The following is a 15,691-nucleotide window of genomic DNA, read 5'->3' as shown; positions in this document are numbered from 1 at the left end:
CAATTCCCTTTGAAACATTACAGTATTTTTCTATTTTTCTTTTTGTACAGCTCTGGAAGGGGCAAGCAACAGATCCTCCAACCCCCCAGACAACTCTTCTGACAGTGATTACGACTTATGTTCTGCACAACGGCTGTAAAATCGGAAAGGTATGCATGGCTATTTCAAGAAACTTTCACGCCCAAGCTGATCTCTGATTATTTGTTTTTTGTTCGTGTTTGCAGATCCTTAGGTTGAAAGAAAACACCAGAAATAGGGCAGGCCTGTAGCATAAATTAAAACTGATTTTTGCTGTGTGTGCAAACAATGAGAGTTTAGACAGGCGCTTTAGCTGTGAGTCAGGCAAAACCTGTAGGATATAATCCTACAAACTTCAGTAATTGCATTGTCACTTCTTAAAATACTGAATGAAATGAAATATTAATTTTGTGGGATTCATGATCTCCCCTGCAGATACAGATGGAATCCAATACAAGGGAAGGCTGGGGTCAGCAAAACTGGAAAAAGCTTTCCACCCACACAAATCAGTGTGAAATACCATCAGCATCCTCCTTGCAACCATATATACCTTCTCTACCTTCATAGAGATGGAATAGCAAAGTCACTGGATTTCCTTTTCAATGCACTGAGAGGAATTAGGATCTCTACCTCAAATCATCCACTGTTGTTCTATATTCAAACCTCATAGTGGAATTATGTTAGGTTCTCTCTGTTTGAGGGGCTATAAAAATGACCTTTGGACTTCAGCTGTAGTACAGTCTTTGCCAACCTTATACTGCACCCTGCAGTTGTTTAGGACGATTCCCATCAGCCCCAGCCTGTGCTAGAGGACACAAGGTTGGTGAATGTTGCTAGATTGTACCTAGATCTCTCAATGGCGATCACTGCAAAAATTAGGACTGTCTCAAAAAATGCTAAGGTCCCTCGCAAGCGCTAGCTGGGCAAGATTTCTGACAATGTTGTGCAATTGGCTGGGTAACCATTCAGAGTTAAGACAGGAAAGTATGAATTAAAACCAAAACCAAAACAAGGGAAAGCTGTCGTTATTGAACAAACTAGGACTGCTTTTTAAAGAATATTTCCAAGCACAACAGTTTACCCTAGTAGCTAATGTCTTATTGACTAAACTAGATTATATGTTTATAGATTTGTCATAATTGGGCAAGTATAGCTGTGGGTTTTTAATGTCAACTCTTTGTTTTGCACGTGAGTGCATCTGGAATTTGTAAATTGTGTATATTCATGTTTAATATCTGGAAGTATAATAAAAGCAGGAGGGGACACCCCAGACATGCAAACTGGCAGGAGCTTAATGTATTTTGTATTTGAGACTGGGCACAATGACAGTTAAGTGGTGGGCCACAGTTCAGAGACTAAAGGCTGGTTGGCATATTGTACAAAGTTGCCTCTCGTCCCGTTCAATGCAATACCCATTGATACAAGCTTCCATACATTTCAAAGACTTTTTAGACATTTAAATGATGCAGAAGCCATTTCATAGTTTTCAGTTGCAAAGTGAGACAGCAGTTTGAAAGCTGCCAGTGAAATTCTTTGTGAAGTGCGCAGTTACCCCTTACGATGATCCTCACAGTAAAAACCTATAAATAATTGTGGAACTTCAGTATAATTTAGGAGGTTGCCATGCTCTGTGCCTAAATAATAATACTCCCCCTTCCTGATCCAAAGAACTTTTTTTATAAAGGTACTTCTGGAATTTTAAAAATGATGTTAGTAGGTTAAAAGATTACCATACATGTAATTACACACATGGTGTCGTGGTTAGTGTGTTGAATTAGTAGAGAGAGATTTGTTCATATCTGCACTCAGCCGTGATGCTCATTGTGTTACCTCCAGCTGACCTACCTGACAGGGTTGTTGTAAAGACAAAGGCAAAGACCATACGATTGTAAGTTCCAAGGTAGAAAGTTGAGACTAGAAATGCAGTTAAAAACAAAAAAGTGGTTTCCCTTCGGAATGAAATTGACTAGACAAAAAACCTGTTCTGTCCTAGACAATTTAACCACTCCATTGATTTGTATGGGATTACAAAAGAAAAAGAAAACAGTTTTATTTACAAAGCAGAAAAATGGAAGAAATGTGCTTACTTTGGCTTTTGGACTCTTTAAGAACCATCTTAAGAGCCCTGGTCAATTCTACTTTCTATAGTCAGTTTTCAGAGTACTGTCCATATTTATCTACAAACAGAATTTTTCACATGCAGTCCTCCAGGACCTAATTTTAGTGCACATAGGACAGCTATTTTCAGAATGTATTCTCTGCAAGTACTGCCAAGATCTCCTCCTCCTACATAAAATGTATTAATTTGTGATGCAAAACTATGTGCATGCAGGCAAAGGTAAGGCCCATCACACTTGTCTTGTATGTGTCGACATGCACTCATCCATGCGAGAGTGTGTATGAGAGTATGGGGTGGCTATACTCGCTTTTGTCATGTGGCCCATGCACCCCTTGGAGCAAAGAAGGTATATCACCTCTGATCTAGTGTTAGGTTAGAGTCTAACCTAGTATAGATGATAAAGCTAATAGTTCAAAGTTGGGGAGCTGAGAGTTAAAAAGTCATTGCCTTCCACAGGAGAGGTTAATTACAGTATACCGAAACAGAACAACACTAAATACATCAATAAGGAAAGGGCAAATGGATGGTAGAAATTGCAATGGACAAGACAGAGGAAACATGGTGTTGAAGGAGGCTGAGAAGGGCAAAGTTTATTAGTCCATGGGGAAGAAAGATGCACAAATGGATCTCTTAAGTAGGGCACAGACACGAGGAACATTCAGATACGACAAGGAAACATATGACTCTGTGAGATGAAAGGTGAAAGGCCTTATTGACACAAACTAGAAGTCGAAGGGAAGATGTTTAGCAAGCAAAAAAGAGGCATCAATATCAGATATCAATCACCACAACTCCATTTCCAAAAGTCATAATCATAAGCTTCTGTGCAATTCATCCAAGTTTTATTACCATAATTAATCACAGATATGGAATTGCTTCCATCAAATTCCAGGCACATTCTACCGGGTCATATCTATTAGTAGTCTATTTTTAAAAAATAAATTACGGGCAAGCAAAAGGATAAAGTGCTTAGCAAAGCTATTTTGATCTACATTAGATCCCCTTGGTTTCCTCACTTGGTAGCCAGTGTTTCTTCTTGTCAGCTGAAGTGGGACAACAAACAAAGAGGGAGAGGCTTTCATTATCAAAGTCCTCTCTTACACCAAGAGGTTACTGAAGAAAAAGGGCAGCCAAAGAGGCCTACATGCTTCAGTGAAGCAAACTACAATCAACAATGGAAAGAGGAACAATAACATTTTGTCCATTATTCCCACGTATAAAAACACAGAGCGATTTGACTTTCTATAAAAGTCAAACTTGCTGTCTTATTGTTCAACGAACCGTTCCAAGATCTGCTAGCTCACACCTTCCACATACTAATTATTAGTACAACTAATACATCCACTGTTTACCCTCAGAAGGGAGGATAAAGACAAATAAGCCATAATAAAAACACACTGGAGGAAAGGAACATGCAAACTAGCTAACCTCTATGGGAACAGCCACCTCAGACCGACTGATGGACACTTGACTGCAGCTGAGGCTAGGTGAGGGAGCTTTTCATTCTCCATTTGTGTTAGCTGGGCTGTGCTTTCTACCTACTGTCTAGTAAATAGTACATTTTCTTGGTGCCAGAAGAAATCATTCATTCATTCCTCTTCTGGAAAACATGCTCTTCACATCAGAAATGCTGACCTGATTTCTCCATCATGAGTTTCGTGGAAAATATAAAGTGAGCAGAATCCATTTTATTTATGTATTATAGATACTCTAATGTAGTAAAGTAGAAAACGACACACACACGCACAGGACCAGATCCAAGCTGCGGCCAGTAAGCGGCTTACTTGGAACAATGCCAGTATACGTCAGCTAAGTGTCTGGGCCTAGATTTGTATTTTATACTATGGCTTGGACGGACTGCTTAGTCAGTACAGCTGGCCACTGAATGCTGCCAACAGTCATTGCCTGCTGATACTCAGGAAATGGAACCATCCCACACAGCCGTTCCTTTCCGACTCTTACAGCATCAAACCACACATGCCATCAATATAATGCTTACGGAAGTATGTCTCTCAAGAGGATGCACCCAAGTTTTCATCTTGGGCTTCAGCAGCTAGCAAAAATCAATTCATCAGGCTGCTATGAAAAAGTATACTGCCTGGGAACAGGGACTAGTATCCTGGCCAAGAAGGGCCCTGAGGGGGCAGGGGTGGATGTGGTGGATACCCAAACGGTGGGCTTGGACCTGTGGGATATGGAGGCTGGGAAGGGATGGGGTAGTTAGGCACTGAAGGCTGGGTAGGATAAGGGCACTGGGGCCTTCCCGCTGGTGGAAAAAATGGAGACTGGGGGTATCCTGGTCCTGTAGATGGAGCCCTAACAGGAAGCTGAGGGTATCCTGGTCCAGAAGGGGGTGCTCTGGAGGGAGACCAAGAGTACCCAGAGGATGCAGATGGGTCTCCTACCTGAGGCTGGGGTAATGAACTGCTAGAAGAGACAGGTGGGTACCCAGGACCAGAAGGTGATCTATTTGGATATGGGGCTTGGCTACTTGGCTGAGAGGAGGCGACATGTCCCACCATAACAGGTGCTCCTGCAAAAGAAGCTGGCTGGAGAGCTCCATGAGCTGAAGGGCCGGTGGGCATGCAAGGGGAGAGACTGTAAGGTAAAGGATAGGGCAGTCCCCCAGCCAGGCTATTCTGCGGCTGCTGGTTTGCAGGCCCAGAAGGCATCGGGGAAGGATGCTGGTGGTTGAACGCAGAGCTTCTGGCTGGCTCTTGGGAAGACTGAGACTTCCTCAACACTTCCTGAAGCTTCTCCACTTTCACCCGCCGTAGATGGGACAACTTCCTCATGGAGGAAAACTGCTCCAGGAATGTCTCCAGAGGCACTTCGCCCTCCAGGAACTTTTCAGCCATCATCTGCAAAGTAAAAAGACAATTGAACCAGGGCTTTCATTTGTAGTAAGGAACAAGGTTCTCTGCTGCGTTCTTCATCGCAGCATGTACCTTCCATCTCCCAATGACTACTCACAGTGAAACAGACTGGGCAGGGGGTGGGCGTGGCGAGAGAGAAACTGGATCCTCTCAGGCAACCTGTCCATTGCTCCAGAACAATGGTGACCAGGTTCCCACAAGTCCACCTATGAAATAGTGTCCCTCAAGTGCATTTGTAGCCCTCAGTTCCTTGGCTCAGTTTTGCACCTAGTCTACCATCCTGGGAAGGAGGAAGGTAAAATACCGAGAGAGAGCCAAACACAAGGGCATGTCGGACCCTAAGCCACAGTCAGGTTCCTTGCCACCGCACTGGAGTGCCATAAACTCTTGACGCTTGTGTGGTTTATTGGGCCCATGCTGCTGACTGGCCACCCAAACAAGCTCAGTAAAACAAAACACATGAACTACATTACAAGATGATTCTTATGCTGACTTGAATTTTGGATGTGAGAAAGGAGAGGTGACACAGTCCTGGCTGACAGTCTGGGTGTACGAGGGTCAGCATGGAGAGAGGTAAGCTCAGAATAGATCATCAGTATTAACAAACAGTATCAGGCATGAGTCTTGTTTCCTCTTGAGTTTAAATCATAGGCTAACCTCAGATTCTTCTTCGATTTTCTGCCCTTCTACCTCCAGAAGATTTAACAGGGTGCCAGGTTGCATCGCTGCTGAGAATTTCTCTGGTGGGATGGGGAAAGAATAAAGAAGGGTGGTTAAAAATGCCATGCAAAACAAGCATGTCTCCTTCCCTCCATCTCAGTGACAATGTCAGTTCCTGGCTCTGCAGAAGCAGATATACGTGAAGAGTGTCACCTCTGAAGGCACAGCTCCCATTGCTTTCAGAGCTGCCACCACACAACAATCCAGCCACAGCTGAGAGAGGGAGGTTGGGGAGATCAAGAAGAACAGAGGTCTCTGTTGCCTATATGCAAGCACATAGCTTTCTATGGTTATCCAGGCACAAATTGCATTGAAACTATGGTGCACACCATCAGTCTGTTCAGGCTGCTAGAAGGCTCAGAAAAGAGGGAACCAAAATATTTTCTCATAAATGACCCTCCCTCCTTGATGACCATCCACATTTGCAACGGACAGGTGTCAAGAAACAGGAGCCATTTCCAGATCAGGAGTGGCTAACCCTAGGGTTCACCTGCATACATCCGAACACAGAAGAGGAATCACAAGAAGTAAATCTGGTTCGGGGGGGGGTAGCCTACTGATCCCCCACCCGGGGCTGAGGAGATCTGAAACGTTACCCAGTTTTGCCTTTTGCTCCTGGCATTGTTCGACCAGCTTCTGCAGTTCGTGATATTTGTCCGAGAGGTTTGCACGCCCTGTTTCGAGGGGTTCCTGAAACTTCAGGTTCCGCTCTGCCAGACTGCGATTTGTGGCCAAAGCCATCTCCCTTTCCAACTGGACATCCTGAACCTGATAAAGACAGGCCATTGTTAGGGAAAGGTGGCTCCCCTTAAGTTCCCCCCATTCCAGTCCAGTTCTTCTGATGCATTCTAAAATATTCTAACCTCATTAGACTCCAATGCCAAGCGTTCAATCTCCTCTGAATTGTCCTGAAGCTCCTTCAGCTCATCCACAGTCTTGTCTCTGAATGCCATCATCATTTAGGAGGCTTATTAATACCTCCTATACTAATAGTCAAAAGAGAAAGCACAAGTGATTAGCAGGTTTTATATCCCATGCTAGGCGTTCCAATCCTTACATGTGTTGATAATAAAGGTCTTTACCCTTATTACTGTTTATATGACTGCAGGGTGACTATCATTTTCATTGTTAGTTTATAATAAATAATAATAATAATAATAATAATTTATTATTGGCCAAGTACATTTTCCAACATACTTGGAATTTGTTTCGGCTACATTGCAATGTAAACATACACACACTGTTCCACTCACATTACAAATAAGCAAAGAAACCCACCCATAATTGACCTCCCCTTCAGCTACACACCTACAAATTTAACAATTTAATGGCACAAGGGAAAAACCTGTTCCTGTGCCTAGCCGATTTTGTATATGAAGACCTGTAGCGACGTCCAGATGGGAGTAAATCTAGCAGATGATGGCAGGGATGTAAAGGATCTGCTGCCATTCTCTCTGCTCTCTTCTTAACTCTGGTAGCATAGATTGACTCTATTGTAGGCAAGCTAGCACCAATTACCCTTTCTGCACTTCTTACAGCTCATTGGAGCCTTTTCTTGTCTATCTTGGAGGCTGTACCGCACCAAGCAGTAATAGAATTACAGAGAACAGGTTCAATGATGCTTCTGTAAAATTGGAACACTTCCTGGGGCAAATTAAATTTCCTTAGTTGATGCAGAAAATACAACCTCTGGTGGACCTTTTTAATAATACTATTGATGTTGCTTGACCAATTTAACTTTTGAGAAATTATAGAACCCAGGAACTTAAAGGACTCTACTACTGCAACCATGTTACCAAGGATGGAAATTGGCGGCAGGACAGAAGAGTGCCTTCTGAAATCAATTACCATTTCAACTGTCTTTTGGGCATTTAGTACCAAATTATTTCTGGTGCACCACGAAACAAGATGGTCTACTTCCCGCCTATATGTAGATTCATCTTCCTCCTGGATAAGCCCAATAACTGTTGTGTCATCAGCAAATTTCAAGATCTTAACTGATGGATCAGTTGAGCTACAGTCATTTGTGTATAGAGAGAAAAGCAGTAGGGAAAGGACACACCCCTGGGAAGCACCTGTATTGATGGTATTGTTGTTCGATATAATTTCCCCCAACCTCACCTGCTGCCTCCTGTCCGTTAAAAAGCTGTATATCCATCGGCAAACAGGGGCAGGTAAATTAAGATGAAGTAATTTAGAAAACAATTTAGATGGGGCAATAGTATTAAAAGCTGAGCTAAAGTCCACAAACAGAACTCGCACCTAGGTCTGCAAGGAATCCAGGTGTTGCAGGATGTAGTGCAATGCCATGTTGATTGTGTCATCTACTGACCTACTAGCTCGATAAGCAAATTGCAAAGGATCCAGCAAGGGATCAGTAATGTTTTTCAAGTAGGCCAGCACTAGTCTCTCAAATACTTCCATTACCCCAGATGTTAAAGCAACCGGTCTATAATCGTTCATCACACTGATGGAAGGTTTCTTAGGTACAGGAATGATGATGGAATGTTTAAAGCATGAAGGGACTCTACACAACTCCAAAGAACGATTAAACATGTGTGTGTGAATTGGAGCCAATTGTGCCGCACACACTTTCAAGCAAAGAGGATCACACCATCTGCACCTGGAGCTTTTCTGGCCTTCTGTTTCTGTAAAAGGCTCCATACATGTTTTTCCCAGATTACCAGCGGGGTGGTTTCAGAACAGGTCGAGGTGGTTATTGATACCTCTGGCTCCAACTGAATGGCACTAGTTGATAATGCTTGACTTTTGAACCTGCTATAAAACTGATTCAGGTCATTTGCCAATTTTTGACTCTCTGGAGCAGAAGAAGATTTTCTCTTATACCCAGTAATATTCTGTAAATTCTTCCAAAAAGTAGCCGAGTCTCTGTTTGAGAATTGAGTCTGCGGTTTTTCACCATAAATTCGTTTTGCCACTTTAATTTCCTTGGTCAGTGCATTCCTAGCTTGGTTGTACAAAATTCTATCTCCTTTCCTATGAGCCTCCTCTTTAGCATATCGGAGTTGCTTTAGTTTTCCTGTAAACCAGGGTTTATTATTATTGTATATGCGCAAGGCTTTAGTAGGCACGCATAAGTCTTCACAGAAACTAATATATGATGTCACAGTGTCTGTAAATTCATCCAGGTTATTTGAGGCCATTTCAAAGGTGCTCCAATCAGTGCAATCAAAGCAGGCCTGAAGCTTAAGCTTTGCTTCCTCTGTCCACCTTTTCACTGTTTTGACCCCAAGTTTCACAGCCTTTAGTTTTTTCTCATAAGTTGGAATGAGAAAAACCATAGAAGCTCTATTTCCACATAAGGCAGAACCAATGCATAGTGGCACATCACATTCCTCCCTCCTTCATTTTGGCATGTTGGATTTAAGACTATACTTGCCACATGTGAGTGTTAGCCCAATAACACATGATATTTTTCTTCCAGATTTAGTAGAGCAGGAAAGTCCCTATGCATGTTGCACTTTCTGCATGCACGTGCCAGTTATACATTGTCATTTTGTACATAGTGTGTTCCTTTGCACAATAACCCTGTTTTTAAACTCTGTAATCCATCCTCGTCTTGCTAATCCCCAGCCCACTGTTTGAAGTAGCAGGATCTGCATGGGAATCTGCAATGTCCCTGCATCACTTTAGGTGCCAGGTAAACCACTGAGCCTCTTGGGCTTGCTGATCAGAAGGTCGGCGGTTTGAATCCCCACGACGGGGTGAGCTCCATTGCTCGGTCCCAGCTCCTGCCAACCTAGCAGTTCAAAAGCACACCAAAAATGCAAGTAGATAAATAGGTACTGCTCTGGCGGGAAGGTAAATGGCGTTTCCATGCGCTGCTCTGGTTTCACCAGAAGCAGCTCAGTCATGCTGGCCACATGACCTGGAAAAACTGTCTGCAGACAAACGCTGGCTCCCTCGGCCTGTAAAGCGAGATGAGTGCCGCAACCCTAGTCGTCTGCGACTGGACTTAGCTGTCAGGGGTCCTTTACCTTTACCTTTTTACACTTAGGCAGCCCAATAACTGAAAAGTTCTATGTGTGAAAGCATACAAAATTAGGAAACATCAAGCATAAGAAACCACCCATTCAGAATACAGTATATATAACATAAACTATTTGTATATATAATATTATGTAATTTGTATCTGAGAAACTCACAATAGTCCTGTAGCTCACTCTCCCTTTGTCTGAATATCTAGTCTAAAACGGCTCGCCTTTGTTTTGGAACAATGAGGAATTAGGCAAGCTCTCTCTCCATACTTCCTGCTCATTTAGCAACAGTCAGTGCACAATTTTTGGCACAAGGTCTGGTTCAGATACTGCTCTGATCTGCTTAAAAGTATTTATTTGATTTTGTTTATAATTCACTTCCCATAAAATATCTCAAAGTGATTTCACAGTACAAAAAACATCAACAACAAAACCAAGATTATATCCCAAGGCAACTTGCATATCTAAAAACAATTTCACATCCAGCACAGATACAGAGTTGGATGAAGATCTACATTTAAAAGCTGGTCAAAAAAGAAAAGGTCTTCAGAAGGCACCAAAAAGACAATTGTCTTATATTTAACAGAAGTGAGCTCCAAAGGCCAGCTCCCACTACTCTAAAGAATATTATAAAGAATGGACTTGCTGATGAGACAATATGTGCGGGAGACCCTCTCCTGTGGAGCACAGCAGCCAACTGGGTACATAAGGGGTATACAAAAATGATCTCTTTTGAAAATGAGGATTTGTAATCACTCCCTGTTAAGTAAAGCCAAATCAGGAAGGGGAGCAACCAACTCCAGATTGCAATAGAAACAAATTAAGTGGAGGCACAATACCCAATACAAAGGCAGGGAATAAAGAAACAATAAAGCAATTATAATCTCAAATACTTTATACACTTACTTCACATTATCTTGTTGTTGTTAATTTGATTTATTAGTCACTCAACGCAAAAACTCTAGGCAGCTGAATTCATCTAAACAGCCCCATAGAAGGAAGCCCGGATGCAAAGACTTCTGGCTTTCCTCTACTCTCCGCCCTGGTTGGGAGAACCCCAAAACTGTGCAAGGGGAGGATTGTTCCACTTAGCAAACTGCAATGCTTGCACAGATGGAACAGCTGGATGAGAGTGAAGTTGAATTCCACCCAGTCAACCTATAGTCACTCCACACCGCCAAATTAAGAGTGAAATTAAATTATTTAAACTCATTTCAAGTTTCTCAACAGTTCATAGCTACCAGTGTCTATTAATATCAAAGGATCTGGTGGTTCTTTTCCTTCCTCAGTTAAGTGAGTAAGTCTACCTTACTCTTTGTTTTTTGTACTGATCAGAGGTAGGAACAACTTTTTCCATTTCCTTTCTATACCCAGTGTTTTCCAAGGGAAAACATAATATGTGTCTTGAGTAATGCTATCTCAGCACCTCTAGCAGTCATGTTGGGCCTTCATCATCTGCTGACTGCCAAGTGGTGCTTTTCTCATCATCTTGTCAGCCAAGATGTATTAGGAATAATAATTTAGGAATCATTTATTGGCCAAGTACCAAACATACTTAGAATTTTGTTTCGACTACACTGCAATGTAACCTTATACAAACACTGTAATTCCACCCAGTCAACCCTACAAAGATTACTCAGTCACACTGCCACAGTTTCCCATTGCATGTGCCCATTGTGGCCGATTCTAGGATTAACCAAACTCAGTAGTCCTATGGCTCCAGATTAACACCTGACGTTTCAACAGTTCATCAGATCCTTCAAACATAGTTTCTTCCCCTTGCTGTCCCACCACATCTACTCTCGTTAAAGTCAAGGGATGGAATTCAATATCACACTTTGATGGAATGCCTTGTCAGTGCAAGCCTGGCAGCAATACGCCGTCCATCTGGCTCGGTTGCCCCAGCCACTCTGGGCAGCTTCCAACACATACAAACACACTTTTGGGAAACTGGATTGGAAATAAAAAATAAGTGGAAATATTTGGGAATTTGGATTTCAAATAATAACCTAAATTTGTTTGAGGATAATTATCAAAAAGTATGGAAAGAAATTAAAAGAAATATGGAGGCCTGGAACAAGTTACATCTATCCCTTTGGGGGCGCGTATCAGCTGTCAAAATGAATGTTCTGCCCAAATTAATGTTCCTATTTCAGACGATCCCAATCTTAGGAGGATCTAAGTGCTTTAAGGAATGGAGGAGGGAAATTGTAAGATTCGTCTGGTGCGGCAAAAAGCCCAGAATAAAGCATTTATCATTAATTGATAAAAAATCAAGAGGTGGATTTGCGCTACCCGACCTCGAAATATACCACGCAGCGGTGGGATTAGTGTGGCTAGGAGAATGGATAAAACTAGAAAGAACAGACATATTAGATCTAGAAGGCCACGATAGGCGATTCGGTTGGCACGCATACCTGATCTACGGGAAAATAAAAGTACACAAAGGGTTCCTTAATCATGTGATAAGGAAATCCCTCTTTAGGCTGTGGATTAGGTACAAAGGGATATTGGAGCCCAAAATATCACTCTGGACCTCTCCCACAGAGGCCATTGCGGTTAAAAGGAGAAATATGAGTAACAACTGGCCCACATACAGAACAGTACTAGAGACAACAGAAGGGAAACCAGTACTGAGAAAGTATGAAGAAATTAAAAATCAATTAACGAGCTGGCTACAATATTTTGAACTGAATCAGAAACTAATCGTAGATAGAGAGACAGGGTTAGCAACAGAAATGTCAAGATTTGAAAAGATAATAACAAAAATAAGGAAGAAGAAAATTTCCCTATTGTACGACTATCTTTTAGAATGGGAGACGATCGAGGAGCAAACTAAAACCCCAATGATTAAATGGGCCCAAGACTTGGGTTATAACATCAACATGGATCAGTGGGAGAGATTGTGGGATAAAGATCTAAAATTTACAGCATGTTTCAACCTAAGAGAAAATTGTATGAAAATGATATACCGTTGGCATTTAACACCATGTAAGCTGGCTAAAATGTATGGGGGTATGAATCCGAGGTGCTGGAGGTGCAAGAAAGAAGATGGCACATACTACCACATGTGGTGGTCCTGCAAAAATATAAAAGAATACTGGAACAAGATATACGAAGAACTAAAGAAAATGTTTAAAATAACATTTAAAAAAATGCCTGAAATGTTTCTTTTAAATATCCTACCATCAGAAATAAATAAGGAAATAAGATCTTTATGCCTATACGCTGTGACCGCTGCTAGAATCTTGGTAGCTAAAAATTGGAAGAGCGAGACGCTGCCCACAGTAATAGACTGGCAAACACAAATGTTAAACTATATCAGGATGGCATGGTTGACAGATTCAATGAGAGATATACCCGTACAAAAGACAGCGAAAGAGTGGAGAGTGTATAAGAATTATCTTAAAACATATTACCCAAATAGCTCTCTACTCATGGACATTGAATGATGCTTGAGAGAAACAGAAAGGATTAGAATAATAAGGAGGAGGAAAAAGAGATATCATTAATATAAGCCTGTGAAACATAAGATATAGAAAAGTGTGCAACAAAAGGGACAGGAAGTATCTGTATGTAGATGTGATGAGTGTATTTGTTTTGTATTCTTATTTGTTCTGTAAACCTGTGAGGATAAGTTTTGACGAAATATTGGAAGAATAAGGGTTTCTTTTGCCCTCTTTTTTCTTTTTCTTTTTTCCCCCTTCTTTTTTCTTTTTTGATCTTCTTTATTGTATCGTTGATTCTCTCGCCCCTCCCCTATTATTCTCCCCACCTTATTATTCCTTTTTATATGTAAGTGTGTATTTGCTGCTTTGTTGATTTTAAATAATAAAAACTATTAAAAAAAAACACTTTTGGGGATGGAATGGGGGTGAGGCATGATGGCAGTGAGGATGCAGCGGTGCTCACTGGCAGAATCCATCTGGCACTTCTACCCATGTACCAGCAACAAAACAACCCCCCTCTTTTCCCACTGGTCCTTATTTTCCAAATATTCTGTTCAATGCTAGGGGGGGTGGCATCCAATGCAGGTTCCAACAACACAACATACTCCTGTGAGCACAATGAAGCTTCTTCTCCTATCCCCTCCGCCTCCCCACATCCCAAATCAGCTTTGGAAAGTTGTAGAGAGCACAGGGGGAGGAGAGAAAATGGATGCCATGCTGCTCCCGTTGAATTTCGCCAAAAGCACTGCATATGACCCATAGTCTTAGCCTTTTCTAAACCAAAATTTGCACACAGCAGGTGGCACAAACAACAAACTGGCAAGGATCATAAGCTGTTACTTACCTGGTAGTAGCTCTTCTACCTCTTGTTGAAGCAAAACATTTCACAGGTTTGGCTCTGAGGATCCTGCATCAGTATCTGCAAGAGAATTCAAGTCAACCTTGTGTTAGCCTACCTGCCTCCAAAACCGAATGAATTAAGCACGTCTGTGGGAGGGAAAGCTATTTTCATGCCAAGATTAGTGCCACAATTTGAGCAGCTGGGGGCCACTAGACATATTCAATTTTTACATCTACACCTAAGGTCCTATTGAGTGTATACCCCCTTGAGCATACACTCAGTAGCAGATCATTTCCCCCTCTTTGTAATGTACGAAACTGCCTGTACAATGTGTAATGTGCTCAATGACAGATGAGAGGTGAGCACTTATTTAGCAGGTTTCTTAGTGAACTCTGGGGGCTAGCCAGGAAGCATTTGTTAGTTAGCAGACTGGACCAAAGAGATACTCCACATCTTTCCAGGGTATCATTGCACATGTTTATAGGGTTTATCCCATGTATGCCAGTTCTTGAAAGGTATGCACATATGCAAGCAAGACTCAATTACATCAGCAGAATGGAAAGTATGTTTTGCACATGTCTTTACAGGCCATCCACATGAGTTGTCACAGCTACAAAGCTGTTCTCTGCAAGTGGCAAAAACAGAGAACATTCCAGTAAGTCCAGAATGTGAATAAGCATTAGCACGAATCCTTGCTTTGCGCCAATACTGGACACAAGCACTATCAAAGTTGCAGGAATCATTTCTATGTTGCATTGAGGAGTGGGAAGACAATAGATGCTCAGTTGTCAATGACAGGTGAGGCAGCATGAGATTTGCAAGGAAAATACTAGCTACAGAGGAAGTTGCTGTTTGTTCACTGGAATACCAGTAGGAAACATATACCTGGGGGTAGGGTAACTGATAAGCAAGAAGTTCAAAAGTAAAATATAACAGAGTTAATAATATTATTTATTGTATTTATACACATGCATTTCTGGTACCACAGTTGGCTTTCCCCTTCTTTAACCACAACCTCAGAGGCAGCCAAAAGGGGGGGGGGGCACACAATCATTCAATCCGATTTGCTATATTAAAATGAGCATGGTCCCCTCCCCTTTTAAGCTGAACCAGAGATTCACACTAGGATTTGTTTTCAGTGCCATGAGTATCCCCCACCCCTACCCCCCAAAAAGTTAGAAAGTGTTGCTGTAAAGGGACGACACATCTTTGAGCACGTAGCAAGCTGCCCCTAGTCAAACCATCCCTTAACACCTAAGCGGAGGAGGAGGAGGAGGAGATTCTCCTCTCAGGGAAGGCGTGGCTGCCAGAAGAGCACAAGCCTCAGTTCCCTCTCTGGCCATTTCAGAAGCCAAGCGATGACCACCCTCCATCGCTCAGATCCACGGGGCGAGGAGTCGGATCCTGCCCACTAGGAGCAGGTGGCGGGGAAGGTGCCGCCCGCACATTGGACTCCTCTCACACACCTACACACCCTCCACTCGAATGAAGCAAGACCACGCAGCTCCAGACGGCGCGAGGAAGGGTTAAGTGATAAAACTCCCGTAAGGGTCGCGATTTACCTGCGATGATCCGGAGGTGGGGGAGTGAAAAGCAGAACAGAAGAGGGAATCCCTTGCCGCCGAAGTACTTCCGGCTTCCGGTGGAGATCCGGAAACTCTGTGCGCTCA

The 15,691-nt window shown here is 42.4% G+C and overlaps 2 protein-coding genes across 2 annotated transcripts in view; one reads left to right on the top strand and one right to left on the bottom strand.

Annotated features, from left to right (window-relative positions):
• Positions 1 to 487, top strand: part of CD5 (CD5 molecule) — a 19,926-nt gene extending 19,439 nt beyond the window's left edge. Inside the window, exons 9-10 of the mRNA XM_035123930.2 lie at positions 51 to 149; positions 454 to 487. Of these exons, the coding sequence (XP_034979821.1) occupies positions 51 to 139 (89 nt within the window). The 3' untranslated portion in view covers positions 140 to 149; positions 454 to 487. The remainder of the gene's footprint in view (positions 1 to 50; positions 150 to 453) is intronic.
• VPS37C (VPS37C subunit of ESCRT-I) lies at positions 34 to 15,691 on the bottom strand. Its single transcript, XM_035123940.2, has 6 exons — positions 15,584 to 15,691; positions 14,025 to 14,099; positions 6,597 to 6,719; positions 6,330 to 6,501; positions 5,671 to 5,753; positions 34 to 4,998 (listed from the first exon to the last, which is right to left on the bottom strand). Exons 3-6 carry the CDS (start codon positions 6,690 to 6,692, stop codon positions 4,249 to 4,251), a joined length of 1,101 nt encoding a protein of 366 aa, XP_034979831.1. The 5' UTR covers positions 6,693 to 6,719; positions 14,025 to 14,099; positions 15,584 to 15,691; the 3' UTR covers positions 34 to 4,248.

The sequence above is a fragment of the Zootoca vivipara genome, chromosome 1, assembly GCF_963506605.1.
Source record: "Zootoca vivipara chromosome 1, rZooViv1.1, whole genome shotgun sequence".
Classification (NCBI taxonomy): Eukaryota; Metazoa; Chordata; class Lepidosauria; order Squamata; family Lacertidae; genus Zootoca; species Zootoca vivipara.
The sequence above is the reverse complement of the archived record's forward strand: the minus strand, read 5'-3'. Positions and strand labels throughout refer to the sequence as shown.

Bases quoted from the DNA above. Each gene is read 5' to 3' on its own strand.
- VPS37C (XM_035123940.2), bottom strand. From the start codon at position 6,692: ATGATGATGGCATTCAGAGACAAGACTGTGGATGAGCTGAAGGAGCTT. The intron at 5,754-6,329 runs GTAACGTTTCAG...CCATCCCACCAG, and splicing joins GGAGCAAAAGGCAAAACTGG to AGAAATTCTCAGCAGCGATG. The intron at 4,999-5,670 runs GTTAGCCTATGA...TTTACTTTGCAG, and splicing joins AAATCGAAGAAGAATCTGAG to ATGATGGCTGAAAAGTTCCT.